This window comes from Sapajus apella, unplaced genomic scaffold (assembly GCF_009761245.1).
Source record: "Sapajus apella isolate SASKATOON/1434 unplaced genomic scaffold, GSC_monkey_1.0 scaffold55, whole genome shotgun sequence".
NCBI lineage: Eukaryota > Metazoa > Chordata > Mammalia > Primates > Cebidae > Sapajus > Sapajus apella.
The window spans coordinates 8677960-8701686 of record NW_022436995.1 but is presented as its reverse complement, the minus strand read 5'-3'; the positions used below and the strand labels follow the sequence as shown (position 1 = coordinate 8701686).

Here is a 23727-nt window from a genome sequence, read left to right as displayed (position 1 = left end):
CCTGGGGAGTGCTGTGGGGGGCGCTCTGCACCCATATCCCTGGGGAGCTGGTCAAAGAGCAGATCCTTGGCCCCTTCCCAAGGGTATTAGCATTATCTCGGCAAACCGGAGTCTGGGAACCTCTGTGGTAGAGGACAAGGTGTGTGCGTGTGTACACGTGTGTGCACATGTGTGCTGTGTGTGTGGAGTTGACTAGAAGAGCCGTGATTAAGAGTGGAGCTCTGAGTCCCAAACAGCGCTTTGCTGTTTGTTGGGTGACCCTGGGTAAGTCACTTGGCCCATGGTTCAGTTTCTTCATCTGTAAAATGGGCAGAATAATCGTATCACCATCTACCTCCTGGGATCACGGTGGGGATTAAACAAGCTGATAGAGTAAGCCCTAAGCACGCTGCCCAGCATGGTACCTGCTCATTTTTCCTACTGCCCTTGACTTGGGATTTGGGCATGACAGGCTTGCTGGATGGATCTTCTCAAAATGAGGATATGCTTTAGTGTGGGGGGTGGCTGCTTCACATTCTGGGGCAGTCAGCCCCGTGTGGGGGCCCCTGAGCGTTCCTCCCTCTCTGAGAGCCTCTTCCTGAGAAAGTCCATCACGCGGTGCTGCCGGCAGCTCTCCCTGCCCTGAGCACTGGGCCAGGGAGCACGGTCTTCGTGGCTGTGGCCCCATCCAATTCTGTGACCTTCCAAGCCCCAGGGAAATGGCAGGTGCTCAGAGAAGGCTGGAGACCTGTGCCTTGAAAAGTGTTACGAAAAAGATGATCTGACCCCGCCTGGGAAGCCACGTGATGCCCCACACAGGGTGCCCTTTCCTGGGCACTGCGCATGCACAGTCCACCGTTGTGGCCATTTGACCCACATACATTGTGCAGAGCCGATGCCTTGTTCTTTGTACTGGGGATACCATGTGAAAAAGACCAGAATCTCTACCCTTGTGGAGACTCCATTCTAATGGAGGGCAGGGGAGGAAGGAGACAGAAGAGAAAATAAGTGGAGTGTCACACAGTTCTGAACGCGGTAGAGGAAAATGGTGCAGGTGAGGGGCACGTGCGGCCCCAGGGCAGGTGCGGGAGGTTGCGATTTTGGAGTGCCTAGGTGGGTCCCCTGAGATGCCATTTGAACTGAGACCTGCAGGCGTGGAGGTGAGCCATGTGGGCGCATGGGGGAAGTCTGCTCCAGGCACCAGGTGCAAAGGGCTACCTTAGCTGGCGCGGTACTAGCTGCTAGTAACATGTAAAACCCCTATCAAAATAATTGAGCCCCTAGCTCAATTAAACTAACTTTATTTGAGATGGAGTTTCATTCTTATTGCCAGGCTGGAGTGCAGTGGTGAACTCCGCCTCCCGGGTTCAGGCGATTCTCCTGCCTCAGCCTCCAGAGTAGCTGGGATTACAGGTGTGCGATACCACACTGTGCTGATTTTGTTTTGGTAGAGATGGGTTTCCCTATGTTGGGCAGACTAGTCTCGAACTCCCAACCTCAGGTGATCCGCCTGCCTTGGCCTCCCAAAGTGCCGGGATTAGAGGCATGAGCCACTGTGCCTGGTCTATTTTTGAGACAGGGTCTCACTGTCATCCAGGCTGGAGTGCAGTGGCACCATCATGGCTCATTTAGTACCTGGGACCACAGGCATCCACCACCACACCTTGCTAATTTTTTAGGTTTTGTTAGAGACAGGTTCTCACTATGTCGACTCAGGCTGGTCTTGAACTCATAGGCTCAAGTAATCCTCCACCTCAACCTCCCGAACTGTTGGGGTTACAGGCCAAAGCCACTGTGCCTGGCCCCAAACTCACCCTTTTATAATAGCACCAATCCCACCCATGAGCTGGAGGTTCAGCTGGGCAGCGGCTCCCTAGCATCGTGGTAGCCTGTGAAGGGAGCGCGAACCTTCCGTGGCTAGACGTCTCTGCTGTGACCCTGGGTGGTGATGTGCCCGGATGTTCCAGGAGCAGCAAGGGGGCCAACTGGCTGGAGTCGAGAGAGAATTTGAGGCGAAGGAACCAATATTCTTTGAAGGCAAAGACAGCAGGACTTCTTTTTTTTTATTTATTTATATTTTTTGAGACGGAGTTTCGCTCTTGTTACCCAGGCTGGAGTGCAATGGCGCGATCTCGGCTCACCGCAGCCTCCGCCTCCTGGGTTCAGGCAATTCTCCTGCCTCAGCCTCCTGAGTAGCTGGGATTACAGGCACGCGCCACCATGCCCAGCTAATGTTTTGTATTTTTAGTAGAGACGGGGTTTCACCATGTTGACCAGGATGGTCTCGATCTCTTGACCTCGTGATCCACCCGCCTCGGCCTCCCAAAGTGCTGGGATTACAGGCGTGAGCCACCGCGCCCGGCCCGAAGACAGCAGGACTTCTGGCAGGCTGGATGCGGGTGTGAAAAGGGAGTCAAGGCTACGTCCTGGTGCTTCTGAGTGCCAAATGGCTTGGGCACCGGGAGGACGGAGATGCCATTTACTGAGACAGAAACGCTGCAGGAGGAGGTCCGGGTGGGGTGGGGATTAGGAATTTGCTTCTGGACGTGTTGAGATGCTGCTCAGGCCTCCAAGTGGAAACTCGAGCCCCTTGGAGCCTCAGCTCCTCACCTGTAAACTGGGGGTAGCCAGGCTGACCTGGCACGTGACTGAGGTACTGCCTGAGAGGAGTGGCAGCTGTGGGGTCAAGGGGTGGGGGTCAAGGGATGGAGGTGGGCGTGGGGGTGGAGAGGGGCCTCTCAGAACAGCCCACTCCGTCCTAGGCCTCGCAGGTCGAGTGGACATGTCTGGCAGTTCAGTGAGGAGCTCAGGGCGGGGGCCCGAGATCCAGGCCAACTCCCTGCCACGGGACCTGTCCGAGTGCCGCCCGTGCTGCTGTCTCATCTGACAACAGAGCCGGGCTGCGGGCCTCAGCACAGCACTGCGAGAGCGAGCAGGGCGCTTGCAGGTGACTGGACGGACAGCTGGCACTGCCACACACATCCCTGCTGAAGTGGAGACCCCACCTGCCCCCAGCTCTGGGGGGCGACAGACCCACCAGACAACACAACCCTCATGGCAGAGGCTGTCACAAAGCAGTAATACTTTTATTCCCATCAGTGTTGCTGACGGGCCTGACCCTTTACAGAGAAAAGGTTAGGAAAACAGAAGTGGGCAGGGGCCCTGGGCGCCTCCATTCTCGCTGCCCCACCCTTTATCCCCTGCCAGAGCCGGCGCCTCCAGGCCAGAAGGTGTAGGGAGGGCCTGGTGGGGCGGGCCACATGTGGGGCTCCCCAGGTGAGGCCACCTGCTGGCAGAGAGGAAGGTGAGGGCAGGGAAGCCTGGGCCCAGCAAAGCCCTTCTGGTGCAGGTAGCATACGGACAGGGTGTTAGGTGGGTGGTTTTCCTTGGTGACCAGTCCTGGGCTTTCAGCTCCCCACTGCGGCTTCATGGGGGTCCCTGCTGGCTCCGCCGCTCCTCCAACGCCCTGCACACCCACATGGACACCACAGTGGCGTTTCCGTCATTGAACTGCATGATGAACGGGTGGCCCTGCAGGGAAGAGGAGGAGGCTGTGACAGGCAGTCCGCGGACTCAAGCGCCCACTGCACTTTCCAGGGCCTGTGCTCAGCCTGGATCTGGTCTCTCCCCAATAACCCTGGGAGGTAATGAGGGTGGCTATCAGCTCCCTTTCACAGCCTAGATGCTGAGGTCCAGGGATGGGCAGTGACGTACTGGTAGTCAGCGCCAACTGGCTGGAGTGCTGGTTGGCACACCTCAGACTGCAACCTCTTCCTGAGGCTGGGACCGGCCTGGAAAGTGCTTAAGGGCGAGGGCCTGTCCTCACCGCACGCTCTGCCCGGCCTCACTCACACAGCCCATCGGCCAAGGCCGGGCTCCTGTGTTGTTAGTTTTCTGGTTCAGTTGCTGCCCAGAGACCAAGGAATCGTCTCGCAAGAGGCTGTGTCAGTCCCTGTTAGTTCTCTCCTTTGTCTACAGCTCTCCTATAAAGAAGTCATCACCTGTGACTGGAGGGAAGGCAAACATGGAGGGAAGGAGGGGTGGCAAGAATGTGCTGGGCTGTGCACAGGATCACTGGGTTCCTGGTGAGTGGTTCAGTGGGCAGTGGACTCGAGCGCTGGCACGGTTGCCCCGTAGCCTGCCTCTAGTTCTAACCCGCTTGGCCCACAGGCAGGCCAGGCTCTGTTTAACCAGTTCTCTTCTCTGCTGTCCTGAAGCACCAAGATTTATATCCACAATCTTAGGGTCCTCCTGGGAATTCCCAGGGAAAGTCAGAAAAAAAGCAGGGACAGCCCCAAGGCTGCCAGGCCAGAAGTCAGTGGTGAAAGGAAAAGTGAAGAGTCTTCTCTCCTTCTCCTCACTAAGCAGCTTCTTGCCTAGGAACTTACATCTGGTGGCTTTCTCGCCTACCAAAAGCTTCGCAACTTGCATGGTGAGACTTGGGGAGCCACCGCGAGGGGATGCGGGAGATGAGGGACCCTGTGCCTGCCCCCAGCTCTTTTCCCTCCACATCCAGCACCTGCTTCCTCGCTCCCTCCAGCTTTCTCAGCCCCTCTTGGGCCTGTCCTCCGCCTGCACAGCCTGAGCTGGGCTTTCAGGGTGGGTCTCCCAACACACCCAGCCTTGACTGCAGCCCCAGAGAGCCTGCTTAGAGCTGCACGGCATCGCCACGAGCTCATCACAAAGCCAAGAGGGATGTGGACCCTCGCTGTCCCAACCTCAGTGTCCAAAGGAGCTGTCAAGGACCAGGCCTGGGGAGAGCAGGGGACGGCAGGGCCCCTCCGGACCACAGGTCAGACCTACAGGGGACAAGAGAAGAATGCCTAAACCACCCCGCCCTGGGCTGATGCAGTACCTGCCCCCCGCCTTCCCAATGGTTTGAAAGCCTGCCCTGGGGGCACCACGCGTGGGTCTAGCTCAGAGGCACAGAGCACTGAGAGTTTCGAGGAGGAGAAGGAAACTCGGCTTCGAAAACGCCAAGGCACCCAACCCGCGGCCGGGACCCGCTGAGGCCAGGGTGGAGCTAGGCCTGGAGGCCAGCTGGGCACTTCCCATGATCTGCTGCAGCACTCTGGGAGGCTCCTGACATACCTGTGGCACCCGAGGCGGCCGGGGCCGTGGAGGCCGGGTTGGGTGAGGCCCTGTGGGTGGCAGAGGCCTGGGCTGTGGGCTGAGGCAGGAGTGGCCCAGGAAGGACTGGACTTTGGCTTCCATCATGTTCTCCTCCCCATATACATGCCCACCCTATGGCTGCTTTCCCAAATCGCTGCCTAGACAGAGGAAATCCTCCCTGAAGTCCAAGTGTGCACACTTCCTCTCAGGAGGGGCAACCTCGTGCCCTTCTGAAGAGCAAAGGGAGAAGCTGTGCTCACGAGTGATGGGTCCCTCCCCCCCAGCCCGGGGTAACACAGTGTCACTTTCCCAGAATGTCGGGTGACTTTGGGGCCCATATGCTCCATCTCTGTTATCATCTGTTCCGGAACAAGCAGAGCGGAACTGCAGGAGGGAGCGTGGAGGCATTCCTCCACGTTACAGAAGGGCGGATGGCCGCACTGCAGGAAGGCAGTTTGCCCAAGTGCCCTGGTAGGTGAGGGGAGAGGGCTGCTCGGCTGCTGGCATCCTCAGCTCCGGTGGAGACGCCAGCCTCTCCTGCCCTCCTCGGCTGGGAGGTGACCTCATCTCCTGCTGCTGCTGAGGCACGTGGTATCTCTGATACTTTACCGTACCTGCAAGGGAGAGACCTGGACCCACTGGCTTTGTCCCCAGCCACTGTTGATTGGTTTAGGGTGGCCACCTGAGAGGGAGAATCACAGGACAGAGAGCAGGGGACGGACAGACGGACATGGAGGGGACCCAGTGTCCTGGGCTGTGACCTGTGGACTTGGTAGCTGCTGGCAGCCATTTACCACCATTTGACCCCACACACAGAGAAAGCCAGTGTGCAGGGCCCAAGAGCAGGAGGTGCTGGCCAGAGGCAGGCAGGAGGGGGGTCCTGACAGCACTGGAGACCCTGGGGCCATTAGACCCAGGGCCTGGCAGCGTTTCTACCTGCAGGGTCCACAGGGTCCTGTGACGCACCTCACAGGCTGGGGCTGGTTTCTGTTATTTGCAACCAATGAAGTGTTAACTCACAGGTGGGCACAGTCACCTCCACTTTACTGACTGAGGCTGCAGGGTCACAGCTGACCTGCCTGAGCTAGCAGACGTGGGACTGGACCGCAAGTTTCTCACCCAAACCCACTGCGCTGGGCTCTCCCTGGACAGACCTGGGCTAGACAGAGGGAGAATCAATATTCAGATTGCAGTTCCCCCTCATCTTGCTTCTACCATGGCGACTTGGGCCTGCCCAGCCAGTGGTGCTACCAGGGCTGCAGGCTGCAAGCCGACACCATCCTAGGTCTTGACCTCCATCAGCACTGTCCCTTGGACACACTGGGAGTCACTGACTCCCCCTTCTCCCATCAGCCCTGCATGAGAAGCAGGGAAAATACACCATGACCCCCATTTTAGAGGAGAGGACACAGGCCCAGGGAGGGAAGAGGGGGGCTAGGAGCTGGCACTGAGCTGTCTCCTGGTTCCTCCTCTGGAGGATTCTTGGGGCTGGCCTGGCTCCCTGGGGACACTGGCAGGTGTGGCTCCCTCCTCCTTCCTAGACTGTAATTGATGCCCTTAGCCTTGTGACATGCCCATTCAGGCATTCCTCATGAGTTCAGCAAGCAAACAAAATCTGATGGACAATTCAGGAGGAAGCAGGAAACTCAATTGGCCACTCAGAGGTGCCCGAGTTCCACACAGCCAGATGCTCTAGGCATCCTGGTGAGGCCAGACTCCTGGAGATGGCACACCAAATAATACCAAGTTCAGCTGAGAGGTAACCCCATCTCCTTCGTATTACTGATGAGGCACGTTGTATCCCTGCAAGGGACTGACTTGGACAAGGAGTGCTGTGTGCTGGGCACTTGCTGAAGGTTTGTCCTAACGTGCCCACTGGCTCCCATGCTCACTGTAGCGCCGCACACAGCTACGCATCTCCATTGTGCTGATGAGGAAACGGACGCCAGCCAACCAGGCAGATGGGCTAGAATCAGAACACAGGTCTCCTGACTCCAAATGCCTTGCTCTCCTGTGTCTGCAATGAGACAGCCAACCTCAGGCCTCCTTGCAGTCTCCAGCCCCTGCCGCTGGTCCCTCCTCTGGGCTTGGGTGAAAGAGATCCCTCCAGGCTTAGGAATCCAAGTGCAGGCAAGCTCTCACAACCCCATCAGGCTACAAGGAACAATGGGAGCCCAGGCACTGATACAGACACTTGGCAAGAGCATCTTCCACCCACAGCGACTGCCCAGGCACCTAGGCCTCTGTCCTCCATGTGGAAAGCGTGTTAGCACCATTTCTGCATAGCCACATCTGTAGAGGCTGGAAGTGCCAGGCTGGAGCTCAATGATCTCATGGGCCTCATCACTAGGCAGTGAGAGCCACTCATTGCATGAATCCTCTCAGGGCCAACTGCAACCATTAAACTGACGAGGGTTGAAGTATTATGGTCTGCAGACTTTGCCACAAAAGATGGAGACACAATGAGGGGAAAAGAATAGGGCTGCCAGAGGCAGGATGACTCCAAAAGTGGGACACAGGGAGACTGGGGGAGGTGCTGGCATCACCTGGGCAGACAGCCTCAGCAAAGGGGCGGAGGAGCACAATGTGGGATATTGGTGGAAACGTCAGTCATGAAGATGAACTGTGGTTGCTTACCTCTCCCTCCTCCACCTGGGCACTAGTCAGCCTGGCGCTAGTTTGACTCTTCCCCTCCGTACTAATGATGTCCGTAATTCCTGCCCATGTGTTCCACTGTGGTGAGATGCCTTCCTGAAGGACTGACAGCAGGACGCTCCTGGGCCCCTCCCGAGTGAAGGAAGGCGGGCAGGGCTTGTGGTGCTGGTCGTGTGGGCAAGAATAAAGGCTCTGCGCCTGCTGCAGTGTGTGAGACCTCGCTGTCTGCCCTGAGTTGGGCTTTCAGCTTCTTCCCAAATAGGAATGTACCAGTTTAGGGCCCCCATACTTTCATCTCTTTGTATAACTTTCTAAAGAATATCATGCGTTTGAAGAATTTACTAATTTGCTGGTGTGGCTGCAGGGCCTGGTGCAATGCCTGGTCGGCCCTCATGAAAAGGTGACTTGTATGTTCTGTATGTATGCATCTACTCATTGAGCACTTGCTGTGTACAGGCATTGCTGAATGCCTTACATCAGCACACAGCTCTCTTGAACCCTCCGGGCACCCCCATTTTATAAAGGAAACTAAAGCTCTAGGAAACTTGGTGATATGGGATAAGGTCATGGAGACAGTGGCAGAGTTAGAGTTTAAACCCAGGACACTCTTCTACCATGGAAGACAGCACACTGCCTGCCTACTGGTGGTGTCTTTCTGGGGTATGGCTCCATAAACTGTGGCTGTTCTAGACATTTGGTGGCTCTCTGGATCACAGGACTGTTCTCCCTCAGGTGAGCACCAAGCACCTCCTCTCCCACCATGGGTGCTGCATGGGATAGGATGCCAAGGACCCATGAACCTGTGTAAGCAGTAAGCCTAGCCTAGTAAAGAGTCCACCAAGCTGCTGCTGGACAGGGCAGCCCTGTAAATGGTGATTTGTGAGGCTGAAGGGGCCTCCAAATGCCAACCCAGTAACCATCCCTTCACCTTTCCTTGCTGGGCCTGTGCGCCTTGCTTGAAGGCTCTGTATCTCCCTTTAGGATTCCAGCCTGCCTGGCTGCGGTAACCCTTCTGTCCCTTCTCACACTAATGGGGGAGTGTCAGGACTGGATGGATCTGACAGTCCAGCGGAGCCAGAGGGCGTGAGGTGTTTTGGGGGCTCTGCAGCTATTTCAAATTCTATTAAGAAATGCTTTATAGTTTTAAAAACCAATTAAAAAAATACCCTCACCTATGGTCAATCAAAGGGTTACACTGAATATTGGTGACCTGTTACCTCGTACTGTGATGTTACTTTTTGCAGGTCTTACAGTCCGCTTATTAGATCTGTGCATATTATTCAGCTTCTTACATGAATAAGCATGGGCTAGGAGGGCTGCCGTGGGGCACTGGTCATTTGAAAAAAGACGTACTGCTGCCGGGCACGGTGGCTCAAGCCTGTAATCCCAGCACTTTGGGAGGCCGAGGCGGGTGGATCACGAGGTCAAAAGATCCAGACCATCCTGGTCAACACGGTGAAACCCCGTCTCTACTACAAATACAAAACATTAGCTGGGCATGGTGGCGCGTGCCTGTAATCCCAGCTACTCAGGAGGCTGAGGCAGGAGAATTGCCTGAACCCAGGAGGCGGAGGTTGCGGTGAGCCGAGATCGCGCCATTGCACTCCAGCCTGGGTAACAAGAGCGAAACTCCGTCTCAAAAAAAAAAAAAGATGAAAAAGTAAATTAAGTGGTGATATACAAGTTTATGACCTTTACAGTCTAGTTTACACTCTAGTATGGGGTCTAACACTACTATGCTATTATATGTCTCTATATCTGATTCCATGGGACATAATATATACAACTAATTTCATCATATTTCACTAAAGAAGTTAACTGAGGCTGGGTGCGGTGGCTCATGCCTATAATCCCAGCACTTTGGGAGGCCGAGGCAGGTGGATCATGAGGTCAAAAGATCAAGACCATCCTGGTCAACACGGTGAAACATCGTCTCTACTAAAAATACAAAAAATCAGCTGGGCATGGTGGCGCGTGCCTATAATCCCAACTACTCAGGAGGCTGAGGCAGGAGAATTGCCTGAACCCAGGAGGCGGAGGTCGCAGTGAGCCGAGATCGTGCCATTGCACTCCAGCCTGGGTAACAAGAGTGAAACTCCGTCTCAAAAAAAAAAAAGAAGAAAAAAGACGTACCAGAGCCCAGGTCCACTGAGCCCTTTCACGAGCATCGGGGTGGAGAGATACGGAGTGGTCAAAGGCTCAGATTCTGAGTTCCCTTAAGTTCCTGTAAGTTCTGAGTACCATTTGACCAACGTATTTACAGTAAGCAATTCATATGAACAGTTGGTCATTGCATAGTGGGGGACATGTTGGCACTTCTGGGCCAGGCAGATGCCCAGAGGAATCAGGAGGAAGGACACCAGAGGAGAGTGGGCATTCTGCTTGAGATGATGCTGAGGACTCACTCCTGAAAGGCTGAGTCCGTAGCATGTCTGTGAATATGTGAATGTGGGGCCAGTGACAAGTGACTAGATGTTCAAGTTTGCCTCGGGGTGAAGGCTGTGTGGTGATGGAGGTTTAAAGACGCAATGCTCAGAAGGATGGATTCTCCCTTGTCCTCTGCTTTCCTTACCTCTTGAGTGAGAAAACATTTCAGGCTGGGCACAGTGGCTCATGCCTATAATCCCAGCACTTTGATAGGCTGAGGTGGGTGGATCACCTGAGGTTCGAGACCCGTCTGACCAATATGGTGAAACCTTGTCTCTACTAAAAATACAAAAATTAGCCAGGCATGGTGGCGGTGGCGTGAGCCGGTAATCCTCGGGAGGCTGAGGCAAGAGAATTGCTTGAACCCGGGAGGTGGAGGCTGCAGCGAGCTGAGATTGCACCACTGCACTCTAGCCTGGGTGACAGAGATTCTGTCTCCAAAAAAAAAGAACCGATGAAATATGTAAATTCGGCCGGATGTGGTGGCTCATGCCTGTAACCCCAGCACTTTGGGAGGCTGAGGCAGGTGGATCACGTGAGGTCAAGAGTTCGAGATTAGCCTGGCCAACATCATGAAACCCTGTCTCTACTAAAAATACCAAAAAAATCAGCTGGGCGTGGTGGCACATGCCTGTAATTCAAGCTACTTGGGCGGCTGAGGTAGGAGAATTGCGTGAACCTGGGAGGAGGAAGTTGCAGTGAGCCAAGATCATGCCACTGCACTCCAGCTTGAGTGACAGAGTGAGACTGTCTCAGAAAAAAAAAAAAAAACCAACAAAAGATATTTCTCAGATTAAAAAAAAAAAATCACAGTGATTTCTAGGTATAATAAATATAAAATCTGTACCTAGAAAAACTAGCCTCTGTCACCTGCAGGGACACTCCAGATGAGTTCCTGGAAAATCTAAAGTAACTGGAAGACCATGAAGAGGGGAAGACACGATCGCCCCTGTGGCTCCTACTTAACTTTAGGACATTATTGTTTCTTATTCCCGCCTCAATTGACAAGGCCATTGGATTTTGTAACTGACTTTGGCTAACCTTGAGACCCCACACCCTACAACCCCCTTCCAGCTTGCAGAAAACCGACCTAAAGTTACTTCAGTAACCTTCCATTGTTTACCCCAAACCTATAAAACCTACTCCTATCCTCCTGCCCTCACTGACGCCCTTTTTGGTCTCAGCCTGCCCACACCCAGGTGAAGAAACAGCCATGTTGCTCACACAAAGCCTGTTGGGGGGGATCTCTTCATTCAGAATGCTCATTTTAGTATTTCAGGATGGGGGAACTCCTACGGGAGACCAAAGCCCCTGTCCCTGTCCCTCCTCCATGAAGAGACCTACTTAAGCCCGGGGCTCATCGGACCAGCCTGCACTTCCACTCGCCACCCTCTGATCAGGAACTGGTTTGCCTCAACTCTTCTCTAGCTCTTCTACCTGTCAGCTTCCTTCTTTCAGTTTCACTGTCCTCTCCCTTTCACTGGAGATGAGGAGGACAGGGCTTTCCGTGAGGTTCATGACTGGAAAAAATCCTACGTAGGTCATAGAACCAGGAAGACAGTCTTCCCTCAGTGACTGATCATTGCAGAGACATCTGCCCTGGTCACTTGCTCGCACTCATAGGTGATGGATCAACACAGGGGACACCCCCTTTGACCGATTCACCCCAGGTTCAGACCAAGGTTCAGTCTGGGACGCCTGCTAAGCTGCTTGGTCGCGCATTGACTTTTTGTCTCCGCCGCTCTTAAACTATAGACAGTCTCCGGCCCCCCGTTCCTCCCTCCTCTCCCTTAGCCTGCGTTCTGAAAAACCTCAAACCTCTGCAGCTATCACCTGACCTAAAACCTAAGGGTCTTATTTTCCTTTCTAATACCTCTTGGCCACAATATAAATTGGACAATGGCTCTAAATGGCCCCAATTTTTTCTATCCTGTAGGATCTATACAACTTTTGTCACAAAATGGGCAAATGGTCTGAAATTCCCTACGTCCAGGCATTTTTTTTTTTTTTTTACATACCAATCCCTCCCTAATCTCTGCTCTTCTCTCCCTTCCATCTGCCCCTCCTGCCTCTGCTGGTGACCCAGAATCCTCCTTGTTCATCGACTCTTCTGACACTTCTCTTCTCCGCCTGTCTGAACCAGGCCCTAATCCAGGACCCAACGCCCACCCAGAGCCTTCCTCCTCTTCCTCTGCCCACAACCCACCTCCTTATGCCACTCCTGTCACCTCCCGGCCTCATACCTGGTCTGGCCCAACAATTCCCCCTTCAAGAGGTAGCTGGAGCCAAAGGCATAGTTAGGGTACATGTTCCTTTCTTTTTATCAGACCTTTCCCAAATTAGCCAACGGTTAGGCTCCTTTTTATCAGGTCCTACTAAATATATACAAGAGTTCCAATACTTAACCCAGTCCTATAACCTGACCTGGAGTGACTTAAATGTCATCCTACTTCCACTCTCTCACCCCTGAATGCTTAATATGCATTTTATTACCCAATCAGCCCGACATTAAAAAAGTTACAGAACTTAGAGCCTAGCCCTCAAACCCCACAAAAGGAATAATCAACCTCACCTTTAAGGTGTTTAATAACCGAGAAGAAGCTGCCAAGCTGGCAGCTTATTTCAGAATTACAAATGCTTGCCTCTTTTTTCAAGCAAAGAACATGGGGGAAAACCAAATGACCATGTTCTAAGGGAGTCTAAGCAAATAACAAAGATTTTTGATGTTATACACAGCATGCTCTCTGACCACAGTGCATTAACATTAGATAATAATCACAAGATAACAAAACATCTTTCACTATTTTCAGATAAGAAAATACTTCTAAATATTTCGGCATAAAAAATCCTAATTGAAATTGAAAATTACTTAGAAGTGAATGGCAATGAAAATACTGTATGTAAATATTTGTTGGATGCAGCTAAAGCAATATTAGCAGGCAATTTCATAGTGTTTTAGGCATGCATTAGAAAAAAGATTAAAAATTTATGAGCTAAGTATTTAATAAATTATAAAAAGAACAAAAAGTGTATCTAAAGAGATCATAAGATGGCAAATAATAAAGAACATGAAGGAATTAAATAGAAAGATATCATGCAGATGATCAAAATAAGGAGAAACCAAATATCAAGAAGGGAAAACAGATACATAAACACAAATCCACTCAAAATTGAAAAAGAATAAGGGCCTACCATATGAATGATATGAAGCCAACATTATTTGAAAAATGCTGACAGTGATGACTCACACAGCAGAAAGAGTGAGTGTGAGATGAGAGAAGTGGGGTGGTAGCTGGCAAGGGGCCAATGAGCACTGACAAACCATCACTCCAGCATGGGTGCCAGAGGTTTCAGACTCCTAGCATCATAGTTTTAACTTTTCAAAGCACTTCATATCCATTGTCTCATCTTATTTCAAGAAGCAGCCAATTAAGTAAAGGCTGCTACCCACTTAAAATCTTAGTAACAGCTTTTCTAGTTCCTTAACAGGGAGAAACAAACCACTTACACAAAGACTGAGCCAAAGTGGAAAATGTTTGCTGCTATCACATCAACAAAAAATAGAGGAAGAAAACTGCTAAAGACACTGGACATCAAAACTTTGGGTAAATAACTTAAAGTACCATCCCTTTTTTCAAAACTGTTTTAGCTGTGATGTTCCTGAGTTATCTGAGCCTCACTCACTTGAGTGGAATGGGCTGCTCAGAGTCAGGAGCACAGGGAAGTTGGCTGGGGAAAATCTGGAAAAAGAGCATAACAAAGGTCAAAGCCGTCAGACCTAGTCTAGTTTCCTACAGGATTGAAAATGACCAATTATTCTCAAGTTTCTGCTATTGGCAACCAATGTCTTCCATCTGAAACCGATTCCTCCTTTTTTAAAAAAGGTAATGCACAAAAAGGAGGCAAACTATTTGAAATTCGGATCATTTTGCATCCCAACAGCAAATAAAAGTCATCAATAGAACTCACTCTTAGCCTTGAGCAATATTTTCTAAAACAAAACACAAAGAACCTGTGGTACTTAACTATTCTGTTATTGATTTACTGTGGTTTGCAAGGTAATGTTGAAGAAAATTAAATGTACAGAAGCCTGAAATGCATTTTCCATGGTGGTGAGTGGTGTGACCTGTGTTTTCCAAGGTGGTGTCGCTGGTCACACACAGAATGAATGACTGAAGGAGCACACCTTAGTTACAAATAAGCTGGCCACCTTCACTGCAGAGCCTCACGAAACCAGAGTATTTCCACTGTTAAGAAAGACAAGTTAGCCGGGCGCGGTGGCTCACGTCTGTAATCCCAGCACTTTGGGAGGCCGAGGCGGGTGGATCACGAGGTCAAGAGAACGAGACCATCCTGGTCAACATGGTGAAACCCCGTCTCTACTAAAAATACAAAACATTAGCTGGGCATGGTGGTGCGTGCCTGTAATCCCAGCTACTCAGGAGGCTGAGGCAGGAGAATTGCCTGAACCCAGGAGGCGGAGGTTGCGATGAGCCGAGATCGCGCCATTGCACTCCAGCCTGGGTAACATGAGTGAAACTCCGTCTCAAAAAAAAAAAAAAAAAAAAAAAAAAGGAGGAGCAAGGATAGCAGCAAGAAATGACATCTACTGGCAAAACTACACAACAAAAACCAGTCTAGGGTTAACCAGCCTAAGGCCACATGGCCCTATCTGTGTCAGTATCAGGAGATACTGGTATAGAACATGCCAAACAATGTCCATAATAATGAGCTTAAGAATTTTTTATTTTTTTAGAGACGAGGTCTCACAGTGTTGCCTAGACTGGAGTGCAGTGGCTAGTCAGACATAATCACTATGCATTACACCCTTGATGCTCTTGCTTCAGTATCCCGAGTAGCAGGAAGTAAAAATTTTTCTTTAATTAAATCCTGCTGGTCTCGGTGACTCACGCCTGTAATCCCAGCACTTTGGGAGGCGGGCGGATCACGAGGTCAGGGCATAGACACCAGTGAGCTGAGACTGAGCTACTGCATGCTAGCCTGGGCGACAGAGCGAGACTCCTTTAAAAAAAAAAAAAAAAATTAAGTCCTGATGCATGTAATCTGTTTAAGAGGATAGAGAAGTGTTACAATATATTTAAGCCTCATTGCCCGGGCGTGGTGGCTCAAGCCTGTAATCCCAGCACTTTGGGAGGCCGAGGCAGGCAGATCACGAGGTCAAGAGAACGAGACCATCTGGCCAACGTGGTGAAACCCTGTCTCTACTAAAAATACAAAAATTAGCTGGGCGTGGTGGCATGCGCCTGTAGTCCCAGGTACTTGGGAGGGTGAGGCAGGAGAATTGCCTGAACCCAGGAGGCGGAAGTTGCAGTGAGCCAAGATTGTGTCACTGCACTCCAGCCTGGCGCCTGGCGACAGAGTGAAACTCTGTCTCAAAACAAAACAAAAACATTTAAGTCTCTCCTTGTAATCTTCTAAAATTTGATTCATAAAGCATACGGTACAGTTATCTGAATAATTTTCTTACATGGAGTGCCTCATCCACCTATGATGTTGCCATGTGAGTTTTAGAAAATCCATATTAAATACAATGAAGACTCTCACTTTGCCCACTTCTGTAAAGTTCGCCATGAAGCACCATGTGATCTCACAGCGACAGATGAGCCTGCCGATCCTCTGAATTCAGTAAAGACATATGGGGCCACTGTGGGCCCAAGTTTACCTTGGCTTCTTTGCAGAGAGTTTGATTACTTTTAAGATTTATGGTCAAAGCGGGGGGGAAAAGAAATCCTCACAGAGCAGATTTATAACTTCATCTTGATTTTTAATACCATTAGGAATGACATCCTCTGACATAATCTTGGAATGACTGCAGGGTGACTCAAACTCAGTGGAAAGTTTTATATTTTAGGGTCTGGAGCATTTTGTAGCTGCAAGGTCGGGTAGGAAAGGACCAGGGAAATGAGCCAGAGAGACGGTCAGAGAGTGAGTGTCAGCTGGTTTAATTTTCTGTGTCAACTCCGAAAATTAGATAAACAATGACAAACCAGGCTTTTTAAATGAACTTGTCACTTCTGGTTTTCTTGATACAGAGCAACATTTTTCAAGTCCTGGTAGCCCCAAAGACAGATTTAACCCCTGAGAGGTTTATCCAAGTGTTTCAAAGTCCTCACATCTGAAAACAAAAGGCTTGGTCCAACCCTACACCCCTTAAAAGAAAAACTAATTATCCTTGAAATTTAAATACTCTTCTCATAACAATTAAGGCGACTTCGCCTACAGCCAGAAGGTCCAGTCTTTTGCAGGAGGGTCTTAGCAATGTCCTAGTTTTTTCTTTCCACCAGACCAACTCAAATCTTCAACACAGTTTCTTTGATCTTAACCTCCTTTTGCAAACATGACCTCCCACAACTGTTCTAAGCAATACTGTCCACACTGAGCAGCTACTGGCTCTCTCCTCCACAATGCAGGTGAGCAGAGACCTGGCCCTGGCCCTCCTCTGCCTGCTGCTTTGTCATTATGAAGAGGTGGAAGGTAAGAATTGTCCTGACTTATATATGCTTTATGCTATTTTTTAAGTCTGTGTTACGGCCATGACATTCTCCCTGTGAGGGGAACAGATCAGCGTATTTTTCTAACAGCTGTCCGCATTGCCCTTGCTATAAGGATATTTAAAGACAATCCAGGTTGAGTATGTTGATTTGGAGAGAGAAATGCGCATGTTTACTGACACCAGCATTTCAGTAGGGTTTTCTTTCTACAACTGGCTTTTGAGCTCATTATCTTATTTCAGTGTCCCCACAACAAATGGCTGGAGGGCATTACTGTTACTTCAATTTGTGGATTTGGCCAAGGCAGAATTGGGATTTGCACTGGACGTCAGCTCCCAAACCTGTGCCTTTTGTGACTACGTGCAATGTAACAGCAGCCAGTTGTGAGCACTTACCCTGTGCCAGCTGCTCATTAGGTGCTTTCATTTACATTAGTTCACATGATCTCCAAAAGCCCTATCAGAAAGCAAATGATAACCTATTTTTATAAACAAAGACACTGCATTCTAAGGTGTAATGACGCCTGAGCCCAAGTTTCTTGAGGTTCTTGGCCTTCACAGGTCAGTCTTTCCCCACAGTCTACGAGTGGTCAAAACAGGCCCCTGCATAACAAAGTCACAGAGTCTTGCCTAGAGAAAATACGAAACAGGTGATTTGAAGCACCTTTGATCCTGCAGTCTCTGCCTCATCCCCCAACTCCAGTGCCCCTTTTCCTGTTTACGCACAAGAGTCTCCTCTTCAAAGCTTCAAAATCATCTGATGCCAGCTAATTGCTGACATTAAGCCAACTCACAGGAAAGTATGAATAACTTAAGAAGGGCACTAGGGCCATGTGCATTTGAAGAAGATGCTTGGCTCCGGCCCAGCAGTAGCTCAGATGTCTCACAGGTGGACTATTCATGGCGTGAGGGGCTCTCTCTGGGTAGCCAGGTAATAATTTACCTGTGGTTTCCAGGAGTCCTGTGGATTTCATTCTCTGCAACACGGCTTATTCCCCCTAGCTCTGGGAACTCTGTCTTCTGTAAAATATGGAGAACAGCATCGACCTCACAGGAAGACTGTGTGTGTGTGAAATTCCTAGCCCAGAGGCAGCTCCATGGTCATGACTATCAACGGCCTAAATTTCCCAGTACTTATCATACTCCTTTTCTGAGGAAACTTCTTTTATAACAACACATGTTCAGGGCTAAGTGTGGCAGACATTAGGACACAGGTATTTTGTTTGTTTTTTGCTGTTTGTTTTTTAATGTGACTGGCTCTGCTGACAGCTGCAGTAGAGGATCAAAGGCCCTGCTCTCCACATCTTAAGGACCCTCACCATTCAGTAGGTAGCCCCTCCCCTGAGCCTCAGCCCTAAAGACCCAACTTGCTCCCCATTTAAAACAAGAATGAGCAGACTTCTCCTGGGTTCAGAATTCCGTGTAACGAAACCACAAAATGGAAAAAAGGAATCCCAACTGTTGCGCTTGTGCACAGCCTACAGACAAGACGGCAGTGCCCTCAGACAGCATTTCAAATACAGTTTATTAGTGTGTGATATGAAAAGGGTATTTTTATTGCATGATATAATGCAATGGGACCTTGGGCGCTCTGTGGAAAGACCTCACACTCAGAAGTGTAATGAACCCGTAGTCCCAAAAACATTATACTGTACATTAACCTATCATTAATGGCACATTAGGGCTAGGGGCATTGCACGCTTGCTGGTCAGGGCTCCATCAGGACAGTGTTGAGAAAACCACACAGTCTTCCCAGGCTTAAAACAAATAGAAAAAATAAATATTCCTGATGTCTACAGGCTGCTTTAAAGGAAGTTCAATCCAGCTCTGCCTTACAATTTCCAAGCCTGCTTTTTTAAGAGTGGAAGAAAGACACAAAACCAAACAAAGGGAAAAGAAAACGACTTTCTTGTAGTTTACCCCTGGCTATTGGCTATTCAACCTCAATGCTGCTCAACAAGGTCACGAGCCAACAGCACCTTGGTGGTGTAAAAGCTGCCCACAGACTGCAGAAGTGGGAAGGGGCCTTGGAAATTGTGTGTCCACCCCCTTCACTGTGTGGGTGGAAAAATCAATCTTCAACAAGATGAAGGAAGAGCCAACACAGTCAACAGAAAAACAGGCAAAGAATGTGAAAAAAATACATGTGGCTAATAAACATATGAAATAAATGTTCATCCTCATACTTAATAAAATAAACCAACTAGATCTTTTTTTTTTTTTGAAACAGAGTTTTGCTCTTGCCACCTAGGCTGGAGTGCAGTGGCGTGATCTTGGCTCACTGCAACCTCCTGGGTTCCAGTGATTCTCCTGCCTCAGTCTCATGAGTAGCTGGGATTACAGGGGCCTCCCATCACACCAAGCTAATATTTGTATTTTTAGTAGAGATGGTGTTTCAGGTAGAGACCATCCTGGCCAACACGATGAAACACCATCTCTACTTCAGCCTCTCAAAGTGCTGGGATTATAGGCATGAGCCACTGTACCCTGCCAACTAGATACCATTTTGCTACTGATCAAGTTGACAAAGATTAAAATCTGATAATTTAGTATCAGAAGAGATGAAGAGCTGACATTCTCATATCCAGTATATGAAGATGTATACAAAGAGACACAGTCACTGTCTTAATAAAAAAAAATCTGGAAATCGTCAAAATATTCTATGACAGAGTCTTGGATAAATAAATGATACATCCATAGTATGTATAAATAAATATACTCCATCCATAGTATGGAATATCATGCAGCCATTAAGAATGAGGTTGATCTTTATATTACAATGGAAAGACCTTAATGACATACCAAGTAAAAAAGCAAGGTGCAGAATAAAAATAATTAAAAATTCTAGGAGGACATATAAGCTACTATTAATGATGCTTATCTCTAGAGATTGGGGCTGGAGGATATGGGGGATTGGAAGGAGACTAATTCTTATTATATATCCTTCTGTACTGTGTAATTTTTTTTTTTTTGAGACAGGGTCTCCCTCTGTCACTCATGCTGGAGTACAGTGGTGTGATCATGGCTCACTGCAGCCTCAACCTCACAAGCTCAAGTGATGCTCTCACCTCAGCCTCCTGAGAAGCTGGGACTACAGACATATGCCACCATGCCCAGATCATTTTTAAATGTTTTGTAGAGACAGGATCTCACTGTGTTGCCCAGGCTGCTCTCGAACTCCTGGGCTAAAGTGATCCTCCTGCCTCAGCCCCGCCAAGAGCTAGAGTTATAAGCATGAGCCACCATGTCTGGCTGAATTTTTAATCATGATTTAAAAACTATTTTTAGCAAACAAATGACGACGGTGGCAGGAATAAACTTTGCTTGTGAGCCTATTATTTTCCAACTATGCTAAGTGCTTATGTGCTTCACCTTATTTGCATTTTCACAAAAACAAACAGTAAATTGGTCACTATTATCCCCTTTCCATGTAGTGGGTACTAGTTTCCAGGGTTGAAATAACTTGCTCAAGGTGACTCTTATTCATCTACCTTTAATAATGAAGCAGAGTATTTATAAAACACTTTCCAAACTTAAGACAGCCTGAGGCCACCTTCCTGGGGACAGCATGCATAACCCAGCAATGATTCAAGGAGGTGGGGGGAAGGCAGCACAAAAGGCTAACTTTAGCTGAGGCCGAATCAAATTTCTGGAAATATCTTATCTACATATAAAAAAAGGGGAGAAGGCCTGGGGACCCCAGAGCTATACATAAGTAAATAATGCTTGCAACCAGAAGCTCAAATATATAAAGGGAAGTAGTTCCCCTAATTAAATATGAATCCACATCAAAGGCAACACAATTGCAGTTCCATGAAGAGGCGAAGCTACCTCAGACCAGCACAATTTCATGGTGAGAGCAGGGGCTGAGAAGTATCTGCAACAGTTTCTACCCCTTAGGACCCTGCCGTGTCGAGAAAGTTTACGGTCTGTCTTCTCATTCCTCCATTTTCCCCCAATTTTATTAAAAGCCTTATTATTTTTGGGTAACAGACTGCAGTAACATTTTTAAATTCTAGATTTTATTTGTCCTAGGGTCTGCCAGCACATGCTGTAATTAAAATGTTGATTAGTAAACAGTTTAAATATATGACAGACAATGCAGTTAAAGCCTACAGTTAGGTCAATATGTGATTTAGATTTGCCATTTAAAAAAATCTCATTTAAATTTTGCATACATTAATCACTACCATACTTCAAGGTTCTGATATCCACCTGACTACAATATTAAAATAAAACTTGCTGCCCCAGGGAAATCCTACTTATTCTTAATTGTTTCAAGGCTTTGATGGGCTTTTAATCTAAGATTAATTTATGCAATTTTAAATAACTCTTCTTATGATTAATAAGCTTGAAAATTAAAAGGAGTCTAAAGCAATTATAATGAGCATTTGGTCATAACCTCATTAGAAGAAGGAGTGAAGGATACAGCTCTGGAATTCTTACAAGACTACAATTTAAGGTTACTTTTAGAGAAGTCAAACAGAGTTCCTGAAATTGCAAAGGCAGGTTAGCAAAGGTCAGTGTTAAAATGATGGCTAGCTAGATTAGCATACTAATGATTTTCCCTGATAGTGACAGAAAGGACACAGAAAAGAAGATGCAGAAAGAGAGACAAATGACATGCTGCCAAGCAGCTATGGGCTCTGAACCCAGTTTCCCATCCTTTTGGCTAGAGACCTTCGCAGAATTTGAGAAACGGCCGGAGGGCGAGGACATTCCTATTCGTGAATCAGCTTCAGCCAGAGGGTCTGGCCCACCTGGAGCAGGCAGAATCAGTCCTGTTGTCCACCTTGCCTGCCTCTCTGTCTACCATTGACCAGCCACTTTCCTGCTTAACAACCAACAAGAGCTTCCAACTGCCTCACTAGTCTCTGGTGTAGCCAGCCCTTCCAGATCACATTGGCCCCACGCAGCTAACTTCACCCCATCATTTGCAAGGGTGGTCTTTGCTTTGGCCAGGGTGGGTTCTTTACCATCCTCTGTGCCCTCTGGTCTCAGCCTGTGCTGTTCTCTCCCCAGAACGTCTTCCCTCTTGTTATTAGCAGTTGATGATGATGATGATGACAGTAAGAATGGTTACCACTTATTATTTACCACTAAGTGTCTAACATTTTGATCGCACTTAAATTTCACGCTTTGCAATACCCTATTTTTGTAGATAAGGAACCAAAAGTGGAGAGCGTTCAGTAACACACTACAGGCTGGACAGCTAGGAGAGGAAGGGAGACGGGGAGAGAGAGAAGCTGGCTGTCTGTTGTGCCACCACTTTCCAAGTTCCATACTCAGGCCTGAGCCAGGCATCCTCACTGTGGCCCCTTGGCCATTGTTCCCTGAGCTCCGGCACCACCCAAACCAGCAACTTGGCACTCTCCTGCCTTCTCTAAATGTTGCTGATGGGCATCTCTAGTCTGCTCCTGAGGATATAGATGTTTCTTATATTCTTTCTGAACCCATCATGGCACCTCACAGACCTGGACAACAAATATTTGTTGATTAACTGGTTAAAATAATTCCCTCCCACAAGACGCTCATTACGTTTTACTGATAATAAAGTGCAGACATGAAAAATTATGGCTTCCAGTGAGGGGAGACAAATGTGCTTCATCTTGTTTGGATTTTCAACCACAGAGACTACCCCAAGAGACCACCAATTCAGGGTACGCCAACTGCAAACATCCGACATACGTGTACTTTATTCTAAGTCACATCAAGCTTCCCTAAACACGTCTTCCAAGAGGCAACTAGCTGGAAAACCCAGGAACATCAGACAGATGAGAAAATCATGATCCAAAGAGGCTGAAGGACCTGGTTGGTACCCCACGTGTATCTCACATTTCATAGTTTACACACTTTCATAAACTCCATCTTCTGTAAGTTTTAAAAAAAAAAAAAAAAAAAAAAAAAAACCAAGGCCGGGCGCGGTGGCTCACGCCTGTAATCCCAGCACTTTGGGAGGCCGAGGCGGGTGGATCACGAGGTCAAGAGATCGAGACCATCCTGGTCAACATGGTGAAACCCCGTCTCTACTAAAAATACAAAAAAAAAAAAAACAAACAAAAAACCCAACAACTAAAAGCCCCCTGTGAGGTTGGTATCATTGCCCCGTATTTCAGATGAAGCAGCTCAGGTTCAGATGGGCTGCGTAAACAGCTGTTGCCTGCCCAGTTTCCGAGAGTTAGTACCTGTACTTGAAGCTATATTTTCTGATATCCAACTCAATCTCTTTCTGGTTTCCCAGGTTGCTTCTTGGCTCACATTCACAGACTGATTTTCAACTTCTGAAAGACCATCCTTAGCCTCTCCATGCTTTACACACAGACGGCCTGCCAGTTGTCAGATCACAAACCTTCTACCTGTCCACTCCTACCATCAAGGTCACAGGATGAGCGAGGTCACGGCTCCATGCCCTGCTCCTGCTGCTCCAACGCCTCCAGAGCCTACACTGGTGTGGACATGCGTGGGCTGTCTTCCTCTTGTCGTTTACCCTCTTCCTTCATGATGGAGCCTGATTGTCTGTTTGGCTTCCTGTTTGTGTGACCTGACTACTTCCTTTGCGTGTCTGATGGATTTGTGTTTGTTGGATTCGTGTCTGATCGCCATCTGTATTCCCTACAGCTGTGCCATGCAGGCAGTCGTCCTGTGAACTGCTTGCTGCTGGCCTGCAATGAGACAAGGAGCCATGCTGCAATGTAAACCACACACAGCTTCCTTCGCTCACAAAGCTTTGCTCAAAAAAAAATGTCAGCTGAACTGAACATAATGCCTTCAGACATGCTTGACTTATATCCTACCATAAAGTCCTTATCTTGCTGTGTTTAAGAAATTGTTGTGGCCGGGCGCCGTGGCTCAAGCCTGTAATCCCAGCACTTTGGGAGGCCGAGGCGGGTGGATCACGAGGTCAAGAGATCGAGACCATCCTGGTCAACATGGTGAAACCCCGTCTCTACTAAAAATACAAAAAATTAGCTGGGCATGGTGGCACGTGCCTGTAATCCCAGCTACTCAGGAGGCTGAGGCAGGAGAATTGCCTGAACCCGTGA

The 23727-nt window shown here is 48.9% G+C and overlaps 1 protein-coding gene across 9 annotated transcripts in view; it reads right to left on the bottom strand.

The window, feature by feature from the left end:
- Positions 1-3037: 3037 nt before the first annotated feature.
- Positions 3038-23727, bottom strand: part of MAP2K5 (mitogen-activated protein kinase kinase 5) — a 261524-nt gene continuing 240834 nt past the window's right edge. For 7 of the 9 annotated variants that reach the window (XM_032244603.1, XM_032244610.1, XM_032244604.1 and 4 more), the window contains one exon: positions 3038-3510. In XM_032244603.1, the coding sequence (XP_032100494.1) occupies positions 3406-3510 (105 nt within the window). In that variant the 3' untranslated portion in view covers positions 3038-3405. The other 2 variants (XM_032244608.1, XM_032244607.1) reach the window with 2 other exon arrangements.